The sequence below is a fragment of the Spodoptera frugiperda genome, chromosome 6, assembly GCF_023101765.2.
Source record: "Spodoptera frugiperda isolate SF20-4 chromosome 6, AGI-APGP_CSIRO_Sfru_2.0, whole genome shotgun sequence".
NCBI classification, from domain to species: Eukaryota; Metazoa; Arthropoda; class Insecta; order Lepidoptera; family Noctuidae; genus Spodoptera; species Spodoptera frugiperda.
Genome location: NC_064217.1, coordinates 6,472,458 through 6,494,103, shown reverse-complemented (window position 1 = coordinate 6,494,103; position 21,646 = coordinate 6,472,458). Strand labels below are relative to the sequence as shown.

At 35.1% G+C, this 21,646-nt stretch overlaps 2 protein-coding genes across 2 annotated transcripts; both read right to left on the bottom strand.

Moving 5' to 3' along the window:
• Positions 1 to 81: 81 nt before the first annotated feature.
• LOC118267561 (uncharacterized) lies at positions 82 to 12,596 on the bottom strand. Its single transcript, XM_050694464.1, has 13 exons — positions 12,183 to 12,596; positions 10,241 to 10,415; positions 9,872 to 9,977; positions 9,351 to 9,566; positions 8,888 to 9,116; positions 6,557 to 6,739; positions 6,026 to 6,188; positions 5,296 to 5,387; positions 3,187 to 3,352; positions 2,353 to 2,506; positions 1,640 to 1,859; positions 948 to 1,130; positions 82 to 500 (listed from the first exon to the last, which is right to left on the bottom strand). The coding sequence occupies exons 1-13, from the start codon at positions 12,317 to 12,319 to the stop codon at positions 212 to 214; spliced, it is 2,313 nt and encodes a 770-aa protein (XP_050550421.1). The 5' UTR covers positions 12,320 to 12,596; the 3' UTR covers positions 82 to 211.
• Positions 12,597 to 12,729: 133 nt separating this feature from the next.
• On the bottom strand, positions 12,730 to 20,833 carry LOC118267546 (probable methylmalonate-semialdehyde dehydrogenase [acylating], mitochondrial). Its single transcript, XM_050694405.1, has 9 exons — positions 20,694 to 20,833; positions 19,072 to 19,182; positions 18,680 to 18,786; positions 18,402 to 18,515; positions 16,031 to 16,197; positions 15,522 to 15,642; positions 14,988 to 15,137; positions 14,079 to 14,219; positions 12,730 to 13,380 (listed from the first exon to the last, which is right to left on the bottom strand). Exons 1-9 carry the CDS (start codon positions 20,795 to 20,797, stop codon positions 12,896 to 12,898), a joined length of 1,500 nt encoding a protein of 499 aa, XP_050550362.1. The 5' UTR covers positions 20,798 to 20,833; the 3' UTR covers positions 12,730 to 12,895.
• Between the last annotated feature and the right edge of the window lie 813 nt (positions 20,834 to 21,646).

Here is a 21,646-nt window from a genome sequence, read left to right as displayed (position 1 = left end):
ATGATCCCATCCAAATATTATAAAATACTATATCATTCAGAAGTGTCCATAAAAATAATTTTATTAGAATAAACACTAACTACAACAAAATAGTAAATTCATTATAGGGTCTCACAGGGCACACTTTTAGGACCAACTCAATTTAGGCCCTCACTCGATTTGGCCAAATTAACTACAAATCGCAATACCCCTACATATCAAATTTAGAAGATCACAGATCAGCGATGTCAAGTGGTGGACATTGCGGTTCAGTTACTTTTAAAATATCAAATGCACGCCATATTTGGAAATTGGAAGCGCAAGCGACAATGCCTCCTTTAGCACTTGGCGGTTGGTTTTCTATGTTGCCAGTACACATCCAATATTGGTGTTTACTAATACCAGATCTTTGCCACGCTCCTCCTGTGCTGACGGCAAATCCCATGCTGTCAGACGAATTGGTTATGTAATAAACTTCTTGGTCCGTAAACTTTAATGCTATTGAATTGATGTTACGTATGCTGAAACGAGTAATAATAAATTAAGACTTATTACTGCTACAAATAGTCTACTTGTTTGGGATTGTGTCCGATTTTCTCGCATCAAATATAGATTATCGATTAGGGAATGCAATCTCGATCTCGCGAGTTTAATGAGATTACTTTACTAAGAGATTTTGTTAAATATTAGAAGAGACGACTGGTTATTTCATTTTATACGTACGATAGTTATGTACGTCAAAGTAGAATTAGTAAAGTACTTAAAATTCATTAAAAGACTAGCTTCTGCCTTTAACTTTGATATTTGCATTCCCAACAACCTACTGATTAGGTATATTTAAAAGGGCCAAAGTCATTGAGGACTTTCACAGACTAATAGGTGTACGACTTGATAAAAGTACGAAAAAGAGTTTTTTGGCGTAGATTACATGGGTCAGTCTAAAACCAGCTGTTAATAAAAGAACTAACCTGTATTTCCTATCGCATTCTACCAATGCATTGTGTTCTTTATGGCCATACACATCCATCACAATTCCTTTGGTTTTAGCGAAGCTCTTGTACAGGCAACGCGTGTCCCCTGGACTACGAGCCAATATTAGACCACGTAAACTTTTGTCCCTTGTCACAAAATGTAATACTTTGGTTTTTCTCCTGTAAACACGAATAAATTCAATGTAAACAGAAAAGATTTGACTCAAAAGAGGTTTCGAAGCTACTGGATTCTGGACTGATTTAGGAAGTAAATAATGGTATGGTGAGGATCGAAATGTAAAGGCCGACAAGGCACTTGTGACTCCTCTGACGTTGCAGATGTTCATTAACGGCCCAGATCGCTTACCACCAGGCGATAATGTATGGTAAGGTATGTCCATTTCAAAAAAAGCTCGGACTTGGTGTTTGGCGAAAAACCACGAGCAATGGTAAAATTTGCTATCGGAAGTCAAGAGAAATTCTTAAGTGATGGGGTAACCCATTATAGATACACGCCCCTAATAATGTGGACTATGTATAGCTAAACAAAAAGAACCACTAGGATGTAATATTAACACATTAAACGCCATGGGGGGCAAAAATGACCGGCGCTAGCGGAGGATTTGCCTTCAACAAATTTTTGTTAGCAGTCAAAGTCTTAATAATTAAAACAACCAACTAATACTTACACGGAAGTTTTCGATATCTTTACTGGTTTATCAGGGATCATTAGGTTCCCCCATTCTGGTAAATAGGACTTCAGCTTTACTGGTATATTTATCCTTGGCACACTCGGTTCTGTTTGCTTGATGGCTATTGCCAGTGAGTTCAGTGTTGCTAGGTCTAGTGTCAAGCACATTAGCATGTGGCCATTCTTTAACTCTTCTGGAGGAAATATTGGAGCTTCAGCTGAAATCGAAACGCCTATCTATATTTATCTATACTTATTAAATAACATGCCCTGACGGACTGGCTGATTCATCATCGCCAAGCGCAAACTATCAAAGATGAAATTCGGCCTGTAGGCTGTATGTTTGTTATGTAGGAACTCACTAAGAAATGATTTAAAAAATACTACAATCATGCCAATGGCTTCAACACAGCATAGGCTAGGTTTTAGAAAATCTTTAGAATTCGATTCAATCTACCTAGTTTAGTATTCTATTTCTAAAATCTTTAGTATCTAGAGTACCATTTTTGTAGTAAATTATTTTGTAGTAAAAAGAAAAGTTTCTCAGCGTCCATCCGCGCAAAACAACGCCTGTGCAGGACCTTAGGCTTCACCTTGGGTGGTTTCAGGAAATAGGACTAGTTGAGTGGTAGAGAATGCCAAATTGGCATTAAGTACCTTTGTATAATAATGTACATAAAGTGTAAAATAAATTTGGTACTTTTCACTTACGTTTTAAATCTGGGAACCCAGGAACAGTATGCCCTATCCAAATGCCGCCCGCCGCATTGGCCATCATAATACCAAGAGACGCTGATCCCTTAAAATTTTCTTTGGGCTCACGGCCTTCGTAGACTACCAGTGCCATATAGTCTAGGTATTCTACCTGTAAATAAATAATTATAGAAATTATGAACAGAATTGAAAGCAATAAATATTTACTAGAAATGTTATAATAAGACCAATTTGGTCGCGACTAGGACAGTACCTAGATTTTTTTAACTACCTATACCCACGCGGTTTCACCTTCTGCTCAGCTCTATTGCTCGTTACGTGATGTTCTAACCTAATGGACTATAAATAGAATATCCAACACAAACAATTATTCAATTTGAACCAGTACATTAGCGCGTTCAAACAAACAAACTCTTCAGCTTTATATTTTTATACTAAAGTATAAAAATAAATGAATAAATTGATGAAGTCAGCATTATAAACATAGAAGATTATAATATAGGGTAAATAAATTTACAGATCGGTCTCTTGCCTTTTATGCTTACATTACTATTACATGGGACTTATAACACTAATGGTGAAAAGTGGGTGTACATTGTATAACGGCATTATGTGTGATTATGGGGACCCCTGCCTACCCCTTCGGGGATAAAAGGCGTGACGTTACTGTACTAAATAGCCACAGCCAACTCCAACAAATCCAACACAGCAACTCCTGTAAGCCTTATGGTTCACAGAAGTCGTTTTTTTTTTTTTAAGTACGTGTTGCTTTGAAAGTTATATAAGCTTATATAATAGGCAAGGATCATAGTAAAAGTAATAGATGCTTACATTGAACATAGGTGCCATGGTATACCGTAGCATGCCGTTTGAGAATATATGGCTGCGTCTACCGGCCGTCAACCTTCCAGACTCATCATTAGACGCGATATACGTGAAGTTGATGCCTGACTCCATAGTGGGGCCTATGTTGCTTGGAGGCTTGTACATGTACCACCTTCAAAAGAGACTTTACTTTGATATATAGATTCCGCTGTACCGGTACGGAGTAGTGGGAAAGGGGTGATTACAGTCAGTAAGAGTCTGGCATTGCCTCTCCCTCATCCAGAGGGAGAGGATGTGACATGATTAATTTCTACGCTTACAAAAAGTATGTGCGCGATGGAAGGAAGTGAGACCGATATCCCACAACTACACTTCAATTCCAAGTCAAAGTCAAAATTATTGACCGAGAAGGCACTTTTGAATGTCAAAGCAAATATTACAATATAAAAAAAAACAAAATGTCTATCCGTAGGTCAACCCTCTAGTGAAAATATTTGCTCATTCCAAAGTGTAGATTCCTGTAGAGAAGAACGAGCTAGAAACTCCATAGGTTACTCTTTTGCAATCGGGTTCACAATACAATTCTTATATATTCTACATTACTTAAGTATATCCTGATATAGAACATCTATAATATATCGGTATGACCTATGGGAGTCCTATAACTTCGATGTAGGCAAAATACAAGTTAAGTAAGACCATATTTATTTGATGAATGAAAAAGTTCAATACCAGTCCACAGGCTCATTGTTGTTATCTCTGCAATGTAAATTCAAGTACTCCCATCCTGCAACTAGTTTCAAACTAACACAGCACTCTAAAAAATACAGTATAAAAACAAATAATAAATAAACATGCTGCATTATTTTACTTTTAAAAATATAAACGACAAATCCTGGCCACTTTAAATTTTGTCCGTCAACGCCAATTTAAAATATTATCGAACAATAAAAAATAAATTGAATTTTGAATTTAGAATGCTATAAATGCGCCGTAAACACAGAAAAGAATGTGTGTGTTAAATAAAAATGCATCGATCTTATAAATGTTTTATTATAAAATTGAGTAAAAGACTTAAATATCTAAAGTTAACCTAAGAAATCGTAGTGTAAGAAATTCAAGAATCATATTTACGTATAGAATTGAGAATTTAGTACAAACTCATTATTAAATTTCGATATGACCAATGACTGAAATAAATATTTTTTCTCACTAACGCAAATTCGTCATTCGGTTATAAAATACATAATTATCGTACATTAGGGAATCAAATCGTGAATTTAAGATGTAAAAATTTCGAATTATTTTTTGCTTAAAGATTTATAAATACCTTTTAAGTGCTCTTACGACTAATGTAACACAATCGTATCCTATGATCACAGATCATAACACACCTTTTGTACTAACACTATGTTTTATTCAGTTACTTTTATTTCATTCTAAGCATTTCTATGTAAAGGAATGTAAGTACATTGCAAAAGTACGTATACAAATTGTAATCCGAGGGCCAGCTCAGACAGTAGCTAAGATAAAATCAATATCGTTTTGAAGTCAACTTTAGTGACTGAGAAATATGACACAAATTAGCATGACACTATAAATTACACATCACTATAAGCACTTTTTGCTTCGGTGAAACACAACATAACGCATCTTTCATTCACTATTTACAATTAAAATCTAATATTACTATAAGAAGACTACCAATATAATTAGGGAATGCTATCAACTAATATAAAAATGAGTTTAAGTAACCAATTGGAGGACCAATTCAACAGCAAATTCATCAAGTTTGTTAATTTTTGGTTCAATTGATTTAATGAAGATTATTTTATATATATACTTATTAACTACAATGTAGGTAAATTGTAATAATTTATTCCGCACGCTATGGCCGCTTTTATGGTTAGACAGATGGCATTATGGAAGACAATTAAACCACGTCATTAGAAGTTTCTACTACAAAATTATTCAGACAAAGTCTAAAATGCATTTTATTCACTTTTTCAACGTCATTTTGAGCCATTGAGTTTTGAACTTTATTGACAGTTACATTACGAAACAATTTCTTCAAACAGACGTTTTGTGTGTAAAGCAATTGAACTCTAATTACACGTCTGTACAGATTCTATGAGATGAGCAAAGTTACCCCATAAGATGGGACCTGACGTGCATACTGTACCGCCACCGCGTGACTCTTGTGGTAGCTGGAACAATAGGAAAACGTTTAAACAATAGAATAAGTGATTAGATAAAAGGATATTTATTTTATGCACAACAACAAGTCATAGGAAAACATGCAAAGAAAATAAAAGTGGACTGAGTTGATGGGAATGACAGAGTAAGTTTATTATAAATAAAGAAGAATGGACCTATAATTTAGGAAGTATAAAAAATATTAGGAGCCGTTTGTCCTAACATTTGAGACTACCGCGAATAAGTTTACTTAGGATCCGCTAGCATAGAGTTTTGATTTTGTTAATGAGACTTTGCGAGCCTGTTATCTTACTTGCAAAATTTCCGAAGCAAGTAAATTATCAAACCGTTATGTTATCGTTAACCAATGACAATTATATATTCAAAGTTCGACACCTACAGTGATTGGACAATCATTATCTGCGCTCCATTGGTACCACTTGCACTAAGGGTAGATCGAGTTTGTTTTACGTTTAAATCATCGAAACCAGAGCGCGTTCGGCACTCTGATTGGTTCGTTTATTCGAGCTGGCTAACCAGAACGCCGAACGCGCTCCCGTTTAAATTATTTTAAACGTAAAGCAAACTCATACTGAAAGTACTGGTGGTGGCAGCGGTGGTGCTTTAGAATTATAAAAAAAATACTAACCGCTCTATTGATATCTCCGACGCAGACCCAGTAGTCTGCAACCTTGGTGTCTTGGCTGTTGTGCATCTTGTGTGCCACCGCCACCGCCCACTTGGAGTGATCGTTGTGCGACGTGAACGACATCTTCGCTATCGGGAACTTCAGTCGCTCTATGTTCCGTACTCTGAATATAAATAAAACAACATTTAAGTTTTGTTTATTCTTGCTAACTTAGAATAAACCAGGTATATTTTTTAAGTATAGCATGTGAAATGGTCCTATCAATCTTTTACTGCTATTAGTTCTATGAGTTCCTCACCCATATTATGTTACCTATATTTTTTAAACCCCAAACTGGAAAATTCTCACATGAAACATCTTCGCCTCTTTTTTGGGACTGCAAATAGGACTGTGAGATTCTTACTGACTAAAATCTACTTGATTCCTTTATAAACTGCGAGAGCAGGACACCAAATCAAGATGATTTTCTTTACAAATAAAGTAAGTTAAGCCAATACCCCTTTTAAAAGAAAAAATGAATCAGTTACTCACTGGAAATTCCGACTACATTCAGAGTCTAATGTGCCAGGTCCATTAGTCCAGGATTCCACGAGGAGATCAGACTGCAACACCTCTGCCACCAAACCGCTGTACAGGTCATCGTTGAACATCGCACTCTTTGCAAACGACAAGAATTTCCTTCCCACCAGAGTCTCGAAACTTTCAATGTGGTACCTGGAAAATTATATAAAAAAAACACGTCAAAAAGCTATAATTAACTGATATAAAGCCAATAAATTAAAAATCATAAAAATCTGCCCAGCCGTTTTTGAGTTAAGAACGGAATAATGTTCCAAAATCTTAATATCCTTACTATGTCTTTATTTTTGATACATGCATGTTTTTAAAAAGGTGTTATAGTTTATTTGAAAGCAAATTGTAGAACACGACACATAGATTAAAACTACCGCAGACAAAATTAGAGTTGTTTATTATATTATTATAGTTTACCGCAGACAATTTAGTTTATTATAGTATTTAGTGGCTTCCAAGATTTGCGTGTCCCGATATTCAAAAGGTTATTCGTTATTAAATTGGCCAGGATACTTAATAAATAAACTGGGCAGTCACATGTAAAATAAATGTATTGTAAAGTATAAAATTCAATTCCATTCATTCCATCCATCAATCAATCATTCATTAATTCAGTAACTGACACAACTTCAAATAAACGATGAGCTAAGATTGTTTTCCGAAACATGGTCAGTCGTTACATGCACTATAAAAATACCACGACTTGGTATTGTTATTCTCATGTGCAGAAAAACAAACTTTTTACCATAAAGTTATATTTTTAAAACAAATTCTTTCCTGGACAATTCTGTCTAAGTTTATAAACTAGAACAATGGCATAGTAAAATATTTTTGTTTTTAAAAGTAGATAAAGTAATGACACACTCTTTATTACAATAACTTATCATATTACGTAAATTTTTGTTGTAACCTTTTGTGATCAGAGATCATATTATAACAATAACTAACTTACATAAGGATCTATTGTCCTACATTCCAATATTGGTCATCCATATCTCATAACTATCCTTTTAAGTAGGTATATAAAAAGATTCTAAAAAAAGCTAGGATCGAAGCATTCTTAGCCAAGTAATTACGTGTGTTTTATAAATAAGATGCATGAAGCTAAAGTATGAAAGTTATACTGTTTCTGACGCCCATTTTCGCATGGAGAAGGTTTGATAATTAATCACCACGGTTACCTCAATGCAATTTCGTTAGTGGTGTCTAAATTATATTAGAAAGTACATATAACTCTGAAATAGTCACATTGGTACTTGCCGGTGGTAGGTTTCGAAACCGAACCCTCATGCATGAGAAGCAGGCGGCGAAACCTCCGGGCCACTAAAGACTCAGAGTCGGACCAATGACGGGGACTCAAAGGCGCAAATATGTTAACTCTTTTGTTTTTCTTTCTTTTATTTAAAAAAGTTGACATAGTATGGTTTATACCTAGTTATTAGGCCTTTAGGCACATCTTTTCGTGTTGCTGAAGCTTTTTGTCATACATCAAATACAAAACCCATAGTAATGCATAATTATGCACTGCTCTAATAACAACAATACAGAAATCACGTCTGCCCAATTATTGCATTAAAACAAAAACAGACAGCATTCGTGACATTTCCCTTTTAAATGTTATGGTAACCAATTTAATAAACAAACAAACATCAGATTCGTGACACAATGTTTGTTGTGAATTACTTTTAAAGTGAATTGCATTGAGTCATTGAGGATGACCCAGTGTTTACATTACATAAATTAATTATGCAGTAATTTAAGAACAGCAATCAATTCATCATTATAAGGTCACATTACTTATTGTCAGATTTTTCGTCGTGTTTTAATATAAACTTTAAATATTTTAACGTGATTCAATTCTCTCTTTGCATAACAATCGCCATTTCCTTTAATATATCGACAATATAAACAGTATTGAGAATAATTTCATTGAAACATACTTTTCTGTACTTAAAAGGTTATATGATAAAATAAAACAACATCACGGCCCTTAGCCCCTGAAGGGGTGACCAAGGATGCAGTAGACATACAATTTAACCCAAATTTTTCACCAGTTATGTAATAAGTCACATGTAATGGCCGGCAGAGCCGACAGAGAGTACTCTTTACAAATCTTTTTGTGCAGAACCTATGTTTTGGAGTCTTGACATGAAGTTTCATAACTTGGTAGGTTCCTCTAATGGCTGATGTTTGTCAATATATCCATGAGAACGGAATATCCGAATCGTTTGAATGGAAACTACCTATGTTCTACATACAAAACTTTAAAAACATAAACATCCGACTTACCAGGGCGATGCGTCGATCGTTTTATTCCGTATAACTTCGACTAAGTTCGGTAATTCACTTTCGAACTCCGCCGGTATGTGTGTGTAGACTAGAAGAGGCTCGTTGTACTTCAACTGGGTAGCGATCTGGTTCAGGGTTGATGTCTGAACGGAGACGCAGAGGAAGGATTGGCCGTATTTCATTCCAGTAGAGGGGTAGTCGTAACCGGAGACGTTTAGACCACTCATAACTGTAAAAAAGAGGGAAATTGTAACTGATGACTTTGCTTAACTTACTAAGTATTTTTTACTTTAAAGGGTAATGTTACGATGAATATACTTTACAACTTACGAGAGGAAACATGGATAACCAAAATGTCTTAGGGACAAGCCTTCTACAGTTATTTCCTTCTTAAAATAAGGTTAGTTATAAACTGTAGAGTAGGTAACTTAAACAAAAATCATAAAATAAAGGTACCACTTACAGTCAGGTAGGGGCGGGAACCTCGGCACAGAATGCACTAGCCACAGCGAAGTGAACTTGTCTCCCAATATGACGCCCTTCGTATGTCCACTTTCAACTCTAGTCTTCATGAATTTAGAGTGCATTTTGCACATTTCAGCTAAATCATAGTCATCGTAGTACTTGTCACCAAGTTTGAATTTCTTGTACTTTCGCACGCCTGCTTGTTTTTGTTGACCTGGAAGTAACGAGTAAAACAAATTATGTAGCATGAAAATTACACTGATTAGCGACTGTCACGCTGCTATTGAGTCGCCGTATTGTGTGTCGCAAAATACTGGTCATGAATATGAGTCCCAGTAAGGCTTGAAATTAGTCGAGTTTCTCGTCCAACAGGTACGTTAGTAACCCAAAAAACGTAATAATTAATTTAGTATGTATTATTTCAGTGGTTTTTGAGACTAAGTAAAGATCTTTGACCCTTATTTTGTTTTACTGTAAATGTACATACATTTAGTAGTTAGTAGGTAGTAGAATAGTTACCTCTTTTACTCTTGGAGTACATATCAGCAACCGATTGCAGAAGATCAGGTTGGTTTTCAGTAGCAGGCGGCTGGTCATTGTAGATCAAAGATATTATATTTTTATCCTGGAAATAAACATGTTCGTGTTCAATACACATCATTTCATTTACACTTTATGTACAAACTCTTCTACTTGGTCTGAATGAGATGTATTTGATGCATGTTTGTAAACACCCCAAACGGTGCGTTCATATTTGGCGAATGCGGAGCTTGCGACTTTTTTTTTATACATATGTAATCGCCGCGCGATTTTCGCCGAGACTTAAAAATAATTCTGGCGTATCTTAAAGATAATTCAAGAAAATCAAGCGTTTTAATATCCTCTCACCTGATATAGTGGTGACAACGTCTTCCCCACCATAGACCTTGAGTCACTGATGGCCAAATCCGACATGATCCATCCTCCACGCAATTTCGAAGGCGTCAGATGCATGTATGCAACCCCTCGACGTACCAACGGATTCAAGTGATTCTTCTCCCGCGGTAATTTGTAAACATAGAACCTGGAATAACATGTTTTGATGATTATGTGTTTTTAATGGAAAGGGGGCATGGTTGTAAGCTATCAGCGCCACCTATAGACACCCGCAACACCAGAAGCGTCACAAGTGTGTTATAGGTCCTTTTAAGATGGTTTAAAAGTGTGTAAATTAGGACATTAACAGAAAACGGGCAAACAACGCTCTTCTGATAAACCTGAACCTTCCAATCTCCTTGCCAAATGTTGAATTTATGTAGAAGAGACCCAACAATTCAATAGTAAACTTTCAGGGATTGTTAATGTGTATAAATGTTTATCTACTGATTAGATACATACCAGAGCTTTATCAGCACTGGCTTCGAGCTTCCTAGGACTTCAGAAAGTAACTTAAACATTTTTGTTAATCATCTGGGTTACGAAATCGAAGTATTTAGGATATTAAGATATTAATTATAAGACTTATCAAACTTCAACTTTGCATGTTAAAAAATCTACTACTGACAGAATTTTGTTTCTGCGGTATAATCCAAACAATTTGGAGATCGTTCACACATATAGCCAATATACGGAACTTAGGTAGCATTGTGTTGATACAACCCTCATAATATTTTGATTGCACAATGCGCATACGTTCGTTGGTCGTTTTTTCAAACTCGTAAAAACGGTAAAGTATAGGGTCCCCTACAGATTAACTTTTTTATGACTTTTGAAGGGATCATTGCATTTCAATAGAATGGTGGATATAAAGGGGACGTTTTAAATTCCCAAGTAATAAATATCATTAGTGCGTTATTGAGATTTTTTGTTTGTTACATACAAATAAGTGTTTTTATGAATCTACTTGATGCACACATATATCTGAGATTGAAAGTATGCAGGGAGAAAGAAAGGAGATACATTCACGTAGGTGAAACCGCGTGCAGGAGATAGTTTTTATATGATTTAACATATGTTGACTGTACGGTTGACACAAAGGCTGTTGGCGTGCAAGGGGTAGCGGGTTCGATTACCGCACGATTCTTTGTGTGATCCACAAATTGTTACTTCGGGTTTAGGCGTCATGTTTATGTGAAATTGTATGTTTGTAAACGCACCCGCGACACAGGAGGAAATCCTAGTGTGCGGCAACGGCAAAAATGGTGCTTGATTGAAAATGGTGATTACATTAGCGTGGAGGGATTGAGAAGTTTGGTTATCTACCTGACATATGTAGGGTGTTAAAGGAAGGGACAATGGGTTTCCTTAAATATTGAAATAGTACGACTACTTTATGTAAATGGGAACAGTCATGGCATTAGAAATAGCAATGACAATTAAGTGATTCATACTTTGATGATAAATTCTTGACCTAAAGAATTTAGATTTGTATAATTAAAATAATTTTATGCATAACAAGTTTGTCTGACTCATTCAAATGGATCTAATAATGATTTTAGTAAGTTACAATTTTCCAAACAACTTACTTTAATAATTTTACCACAGAAACAAATAGATTGGTATAGAAAACAAAGGCTAAAAGTAACAAATATGTATGTAGTTACCATACTGTACTTGTTAATTTCAAAATTAACGAACTTAAATATGCCAAATTTCAAAGATTTTATTCAAATCGTTATTCAATAACTGCTTCTCATTCCCACATTATGTTTTGCAAAACACCAAACTACTTATCAATTCAAACAGGAAATATTTAACCACAATGTACGCGATGTAAACAAAGAACCGCAAAAGGATAACAAAACGCTTTGTGTTTATTTAAAAAGAAGAAAAAAATAAAAAATGTACTAACCAATCAACGGGCTCTCCTTTTTCATTCCTGCATTGTGGAGTCAACCCCGTACAATCAGTCACAAAAACAGAAAACACAAAAAGTACTAAATAATAAAAACACATCGCGACGCGTGTATGTAGCGCGAGTACCGGCATCGAAGTAACAAGAGACTCAGGAAGTTCGCGTTGCTCGTATGTTTATGATGTCATTCAACACGATCGCATCACTACCGGTAAAATGTATCAAACAATTATTCTATTTACACAACATCCCCATTTATTCCCTCGCTTATTACGCATGCGAGCCGAAAACCAAATGATTTCATAGTGTTACATTCGACTGTCAAACAGCTGCAACCAACAAAGGAATGATGCTACAACGTTGCTGAGCCGATAATAATACGCAATGTAGACTTTATTTGTAAACACATAAGGAGATAATGGCCTGCAAAATAAACCGACCAATCAGATGACCTCACTGGTGACTGGCCCATCTTATACCATATCATGCGCACGCGCATAAGACGCGGTTGATTTAAAATTAGTGTAAAATAAAATATATACAGTTTTTTAAACAAGAAATATTTAATTAGATTTTTATAAAAATATAAAAATAAACATTTTCCAAGATATAGTTATGGAAGACTTACATTAGATTATGGCGTAACAATAAAATATATACTTTGATTGTAAACAGTTATAAAAATATACATACACTTTATATCTTATACTCTACTGTTGTGTGGGCATGGCTACTGCGGACTTGGCGTGGGAAACATCACTTTGTCTCCAGAAAGAGACTACAGTTTTCAGTTCAGTGAAGAAGTCAATGCCTTGTTTGCCGCAGAAGTGGTTGGTGCCTAGGAAACTGCCTCGGGAGCCGGTGAACGAGAACATGGAGAGAGGTACTGGGATGGGAACGTTTACACCGACTTGACCGACATCGATTTCGTTGGCGAATTTCCTAGCGGTGGCACCATTGGTTGTGAAGATAGCTGTTCCGTTACCGTAGGGGTTTGAGTTAATCATTTGGATTGCCTGGTCTAAGGTGTCGACGAAGAGGCATACGATGACAGGTCCGAAGATTTCTTCTTTGTAGCACTCCATGTGAGTTTGTACGTCTGTGATGACGGTGGGGCCGACGAAGTTGCCCTTTTCGAAGCCCGGTACTACGATGCCGCGGCCATCGAGAGCCAACTTAGCTCCCTCCTTCACGCCTGTCAAAATTGATTTGGATTAGAAAATGTTCACTTAAAAAGAATTACAAGTTATCTTCAGTGTGTGGTATGCCTAATTTAAATATTCCTGTAGTGATGTGACTTAACCCTTAAAAGTATGCTTTTATTTGTTTTTCTGTTATGAGTATCACGTTACAGAGGGTTACGAAAATAGGAAAATTAAAATTAAATCTGAAACCCATTGTTCAGAAGTCTAAATAGCAACCACTTTGGTTTCTAGCGACGATACTTTCCTATTGTAATAATTCTACACATGCATTAACTTTAAAATAAGTACATACATATTATATTTTCCTGTTTATTTTAACTGTTGTTATATACTATAAATAACAACACAGCTGCTGTAATTCGGTAGAGTAACCTTTGCCTACATTTGTTTGTTAATAATCAGTATATTCATAATAATTAATAACAGATTTTTAATATTGGCCATAAAAGAAGTGTGAGTTTGGATTAAGATCAGTTTTTGACTTTAGTTATATGGAATTATTATCAAAAACGTCGATCCAGATATTTACATTAAAAGCGGCTAAAATTCCGTAAATCATCATACATTTTTCCAACTATCGCGTTGGTCGAGTGGTAAGCCGCGGGCACAATTCCTAATCCCAAACTTTTACTAATTTGTCTTTCATGTTGCAATTTAATCTTCTTTGTTGAATCCACATTAATCTCACCTGATTCAATAAGCCTGTGGATCCTTTCCTTAGCCTTGGGGGAGATGACGGGGCCGACATCAGTGGCTGGCACGTGTCCTGCGTTCACCTTCAGTGCCTTGGCGCGGGCCACCAGGTCAGGGATCCATTCCTTGGCCTCACCTGTGGACAAATATATTTATTACAGTGGTGTTTCAACAGATGAGTTCTACGATTGGGACACAGTACAATCGTCTTGGGTGAGGTGTGATGAAGTGCCAGACTCTTACTGACTAAAAATCACCCCGTTCCTACATTTTGCTCTGAGCCAGCATGCAACTGGAAAGATGTGGTGGACTCTGATTTTTACTTTTAAAAACCGCGAAAGTAGGCTTTTCCGGTATTCGGTATTAGATTGATCACCAAGCGAACGAAGTAAGTACATAGCAGCTTTTCGCCAGCTATAATAATAGCATTTAATAATAGGGGCACAATTTCAGCCTCCGCGTTACTGTGCATGCACTATATGTGCACTTTCTAAAGACTCACATTGTATAGGGTGAGTAGAGAAAAGATGGCCTTATAGCAGAGATGGCGACACAGATGAGAATACAATTGATAGAAAGTGCTAGTAATAAGGAAGATGACCGATAGGATTAATGTCCATCTTGTAGATTATTTAAAAATATTAGACACGTATTTTTTATTTCCTTACGCAATCGGTGACGGTGCGCGCGTGACATGACTTCAAGGTACATTTTATACTTAAAAATAACGTATTTGCTCCCACTCCAAAACTTTGATTCGTTTTATCTAAGTATTGTTATGTTATACGACAAAATAAAAAAAAAACGTGTCTAATATTTTTTCATTACCTAAATGACGGACTAATTAGATTTTTAATTTTCATACCCTGTCATCATCCCTATTGTAGTACCAGGATATACATACCAACAAACACAGCAGTGCTGAGCGCCATGCAGCGCTGTCCGGCGGCCCCGAAGGCGGCGCCGGCCAGCTGGTTGAGCGTGTGCTCCTTGTTGGCGTCCGGCATTATCACGCCGTGGTTCTTCGCGCCCATGTTGCTCTGGACGCGCTTACCTGGAACGATTAGAAGGGGTTATTCTCTTTTAGCATTTTGTAAAGTATAGATAAAATAGATTGGTGTTCAAATACTCATAACGCCACTCAATTTTAAGACCCTCTCAAGAATAGTTTTGTCTCTACTGCTGAACAAGATAAGACCTCCTTGAGGGGAGTTGTCATAACATCGCAGTAAGCGGTCTGTCTGTAGCGTAAACAGACAATGAAGTTTGAACAGACATTTTCAGGTTCTAATTAGTGCTCCTAACAGTAACTATGGCATAGATCTTCATATAACCATCAAATGTAAGTTAAATCAGTACCTACATTTTACTAATAAAAAACCATTTCTGAACATTGTATTGGTTTCTAAACATTCTACACACTTATTAATGAACTAACCGTTAGCAGAAGCTCTAGTGTAGATATGTTTGCCGGCGGCGTCACCACCGACGAAGGAAACTGCCTTGATGTCAGGGTGGTCACAGATGAAGTTCACCGAGTCGTGAGTACCGTGGATTACCTGTAACGAACGACATCGTCAATTAGTATATTATGAATATATAAGTATTAATTAATTGAATAGAAAGCTTTGAGTTTTACTCATTTATTAAGATATCAGTTTATTAGTAGTCACGTTTAAGTGAAATTAAAGTTAATAAAAAGGTTTTTTTGGTTGGCCCTAGTGAGCAAAAAGGTCTTGTCGGAGGTCGGATTAATTTACTAAGGTTCTAAACATTTGTGGAAATACAATATCAGGCAAAAGGTGATCTATTGGTATTTTAAAGACTACAGTGGCCCCACAATCTATGTAACCCGATAAATTATGAAAACTTTACTTTTTTCTTTCATTTCAATACATGCAGTTCTGGATATTCTCCATCCGTTTTTAGTATTTTAGGAGTACTTACGTTAACAACACCAGGAGGTGCTCCAGCCTCGTTGAGGAGCTCCATCATCATGACAGTCGCGCCAGGGTCCTGCTCCGAAGGCTTGATGATGCAGGTGTTACCGGTCGCCAGTGCCGGAGGGAACATCCACAGGGGAATCATCACGGGGAAGTTGAAGGCGGCGACACCTGACAAATAACACATTTATTTAAAAACTATGTTATACTGTATTACAACAACTTAACGCCTCGAATAGGTAGGCAGAAGTGCACATATTAAACGGTTTACACTTTTCACCATAATTTGTTATACTCACATATAAGTATATGTAATAAATTATGTTTATGTTTACGAAATAAAACAATTATGTTTAGTTAGTAATAAAAATAATCATTTTATATTTTTAATCCAAAAGTACGAGATTAATTCTTCTTATATTTTAGATACTATCTCTATACTTATAATATTTTAGATACTCACGCAATCATAGTACGACCCTGAATTAGTATTTAATTATTACTATATGCAAAACATATAGTTACGTACGAGTATGAGTAAAAGTGACATAATAATAATACAACATCATAATAAAACATGTTTTCATCTTTATCAAGTTAGCAAACAAGATAAATTGTGTAACTATGACGTAAGGATACATCAGACCATCGAAATAAGTAATAAGTACAAGATGCATTCATGAGTTTTTTTTTTTTATATTTTTACTTTTATCTTATTTTTCTTTAAATGGGTTACAGGTAGATACTCAATAAGGTCTTAAAATAAGCTATACAACGTGTAACAAAAAGGGGGTATACATATCAAATACACAGCTTCTAGATAACATAACAAACGATACGGTAAGGGTTTTTAAACAATTTTTTTCATGGTACCAAGTTATGAATTTTTCAAATCGCGCCGCCGCGTGATTCAAAATTAGGTAGACAGGTACTAGACGATCAGATTGACAGAATAAATGTTTCGTAATATTAGCGAGTGATCCCTGTAGTGTTGTGACACGTTTGTATGATTTAAAACGAAGTACCATGCGATACCAAGTATTTGGTACAAATTTTTTTTTAAACGTATTTTAAGCTGAAACTTCGTATAGAGACTCTATTCAACCTGTATTCATCAGGGCTTCTTGATGTATATGGGTATTTTGTTACACGTTGTATAAAAATCATAATTGATAGTAGAAGTGGATTTTGTCTATATGTATAATTTAATAAAATACATCGTTGAAAATATTAGATACCTAGCGTTATAGTTTACATTTTAGTTTTCGTAAGCACCAAAAAGGCCTTTACATAAGAAATACCCTTTAAGATACATGTATGGTGATAGTCATATTCGCCCGACATAGTCTTAGCGCAATAGTTATACAACCTAATATTATTTATTTATTAAAAACTACGTAATGTCTTAACATCTACATATAAAATAATCACGTGTTACGTTATCTTGTTTGTGATATAATGTTATTGTGTTTTTCATGGCAACTATATCAGTTATCATTCATTACCTAAGTAATAAGATAACTATGTGTATCACATAATGTGAATCTAAAATCACTGTATTATCAGTTCATTGTACATTATTATATTTTTAAATTTTAACTTTGTATTTTATTTAACTTGATCAACTCGATTTCTTTAAAGAATGTATCCAAAAATTATTTTATGTTGTGATTTATATGCAATCGCAAGTGTCTGATAAGAGAGAATGAAAAAAGAAAACAAATTATGCCAACCTAAAGCCTCAAATATCTTAAAATAGAAGCAAGAGGAACAAGAATAAACATCATTTCTGTAACCGAAATACCTTTTCGCTTCATTTTGAAATTAATTAAATGAAGGAGATTTTGTTCATCGAGGGAAAATAAGCATTCATTTACAAAAATAATGGTTCTATAAAGTCTTTGTAACGATCATTATTCGAGATTGAATCCAAGGAGATACAAAGGACATTACATAAATAAAATACTCGAGTAGCACAGATTATAAATGCGTTCTCTACTCCAAAATAAATGTTCAATTTGCGTAATTGATCTGGCAATTCACTGTGTATTCGAGGTGCGTGGGTCGAGCGCAGCGTAAACAAAAATATTAGATAGTTATTTTTACTGAACTTGACTTTTGTTTCACCCGGGTATATCCTGAAACTACGACTACGGACAAATGGACAGCAGATCTCCTATAAAATTTTGATAACCTGCATTGCTCAATGTGAAACAAGCGAGAAAAAAACATCTAGTATGATTAGCTCGCGGTAAATATGGTAAGTATTATAATCTAAAGAGGGACGTATTTAATCTGTTGTGAAAAACATCAATGTTGACGATGCAAATGATGACGATTCTGAAGATTATGATGATTCATTTATAAGTACTGACCTCCAACAACACCCAAAGGCACTTTGTAGCTGTGTGTGTCCATGTCTTTGGCGATGTTCTGGATGCAGTCGCCCAACTGAAGGGTTGTGATGCTGCAGCTGTTCTCCACTGACTCTGTGGATTAAGTTTAAAGAAAGATTAACTTCCCGTATGCCGTATATAAGACAACAAAAGAAAACACATTGTATCTCGCGTGGATCCACGTTCCAGACATACGAATTAATGACACATAATAGCCTCAGGGTGTCTACTTTTCTATATGAATAAGGTTTACTTACGGATGCCTCTGAGAACATCTCCTTCAGCATCAGCGAGAGTCTTGCCTTGTTCCTCTGTGATCTTGGCAGCGAGCTTACTCTGGTTCTCTCTCAACAGACGAGCGAATCTGTGAAAATTTGATGAAAACTTTATTTGTCATTGCTAAGGATATACCAGCTTTACTATATTGAAAAGAAAACTGTTTTGTAACGCAATTCCTGTTGAAAAATGTTGTTGTATCTAATATAAAGATTTCCAAAGAAGCCTATCAAACAATAATACATGAAAGGCCGAATAGGATAGTATTCAAAAATGGACATTAGATAGTCACATTTCATCACAGAAAAAACGTACTTATAATTACTTCCATACAAGCTATTTTCTCATAAAGCCTTTGGAGTACAATACATACCTGAACATCAGTTGTTGTCTGGTCATAATAGTGCTTTGGCTCCATGATTTGTAGGCCTTCTTAGCTGACTCCAAAGCAGCGTTCAATTCGTCCTTAGTGGCTTCAGGTACCCTTTAAATAATCACACAAATTGCTTATTAATTTTCGTCATTATTCTCATGCAGATAAGGTATGCATTTTTTGTCTGATCTTTTTAACCTGTCTCTTATCGGTAGGTATGATAAAAAATACGTCATACTTCAAAAATATTGTAGTCGAGTGGTATAGGCTCTAGAGTAATAAAAATAGATACCATTTCTATGATATTTACTTAATATGATATAGTTTTATATTTGGTATAGGTCTGAGGCTTAAAATATTACATACAAAGAGGGTTTGTATGAGGCTCAAACAATTTACCTTAGTTTTTCACAAAAAGCGTTTTGCCACACCCCCAAAAATGAAAGAACATTATGTAACACATTTTGCCTCTGACTTTGTTTTATTATATTACATAAGCATGCTAGATAAATAAAAACCAATCGTATAAGTTATATATGAAGGCAAATAAATATGAGATAACCAAAAGTAGTGTTATCAGTAATCAAGTCAGCATGAGGCCAGATTTGGTATACTTATGTGTGATAAAATACTGAATAAAATTTTGATTAAGGTGTGTCGCTAGGCTGTATAATCTAACTAGTAGCCACTAAAAGAATATCTACAGATTACTGTATGGTCAATAATTTAGAATGTGGTTAGCAACACACTCACTACAAAAAGACCATTAATGTTTAAGCAACCTGTAATAACTATAACGAATATGCTAATTACTGCCAAACAACAAAGCTATTTACACAATGATAATATTTCTTTCGAGTTAAAAATCATTGCGTTTGGTAAGATCTAACACAAAGAATAAATATTGACCAAATTGACTATGTCATTCACACCAATGAAAATAAATTGGCTACAATTGCTTCTCTTGTAACACTCAAAATTGATTGCAAGTATGCCTGCCAAACATGCATGACAAAATATGCATATTGATTTAATGTTCCATCTGCATTATACAACATTTTCAAAGAAATAAACAAAAAAATAACTGTAACTATGATAATGAAATTGTTATTGTATTAACAGGTGCTTGAAAGACTAAATGCATGAATGCAATGGAATCTATAGAAGTATACAATGACTACAATAGGCAGTGTTAGATACTATGTCAATGATATATAATTCGTTTTAAACCAGTTCGCTCCAGTTTCCCCTGTCACTAGTATATTCTCGTGTGCTGTAAGTGCATTAACAAACATACAAATTCACAGACAGACACATACCAACAATCTGTTAATCACATGAAGAGTTATAACTCTAAACTTACGTTCATAGGGCATACATAGACCTCACAGCCTGTCTCCCATAGAGGTAGGCAGACCTACCTATTCTAAACGCCAATTGCTATGATTCTTGTACACCTCTTTCGCTTCATCAACAGTCATCAGTCTTTTCATGCATGCTCAGTTAAAGGTAGTTTTAATTTGTCCTTCTTTAATATATCGTCCAATCAATGAACAGCTATATGTCCGTTTAGGATGCTCTCTACCTACCTATTCTAAACTTATTATAGCTATGTGACTTACCTGCCAATAACTTCATTGGTGGCTGGGTTTGTGAGCTCAATCCAGTTGTTAGTCTTAGATTCCACAAACTGTCCGTCAATGAACAGCTTTGTGGTATACATCATTAATTATATGTATATACTAAGACTACATAAACTACACTACTGAACATGTTTTTTTCATTTGCAGGGATCATTTCAAACTATCTATCTACCTTACTAAAACCTTATAAAGCAAACCTCTATTTAACTTTTAAAATTCTATATAATTGTTGACAGCATCAAAACAAACTAATAAAGCTTCTTTTTGTCACTACATACAAGCATCTTAATTAATTTAAACAGAAAGAAATAGAAAACCCATTACATAACAATTACCTACTTGATAAGAGATACAATTATACTAATTATGGTATAATTTCTACCATAATTCCTTTATCTTTAACTTTAATTTCATTACAAACATAATTATAGTTATTTGATGATACTGCTCACCACATCACGATCACAGAACAAACAACTTTATGTATATGTAATTAAGTTCCAAAAAGTCTTTGCATTGCTGAAAAAGATAAGTTAATTGATTGAACTATACTTTGGACTGTTACTGACATTGTTCAACTTTATCACTAATGTATAAAGCTGAAGAGTTTGTTTGTTTGCTTATGTGAATGGAACTACTGGTCCAATATGAATAATTATTTTTGTATTGGATACATTTTACAAGGAAGGCTATAAAACATTTCACCAAGACCAATAGAAGCTAAGCATTGGGTGCAAAATTATGTAAATACGAAAGTAACTTGTAACATCTCTGTTTTTTCTTTATGCCTAAACCATTGTACTGATTTGAACAATTCTTTTTGTGTTGGATAGTCCATTTGTTAAGGATGATTATAGACCATGATCTATAGGAGCCGAGCAGAGCGGGTTAAACTTGCAGAAGTAACCTTAGTGATAAAATATGACTGTGAC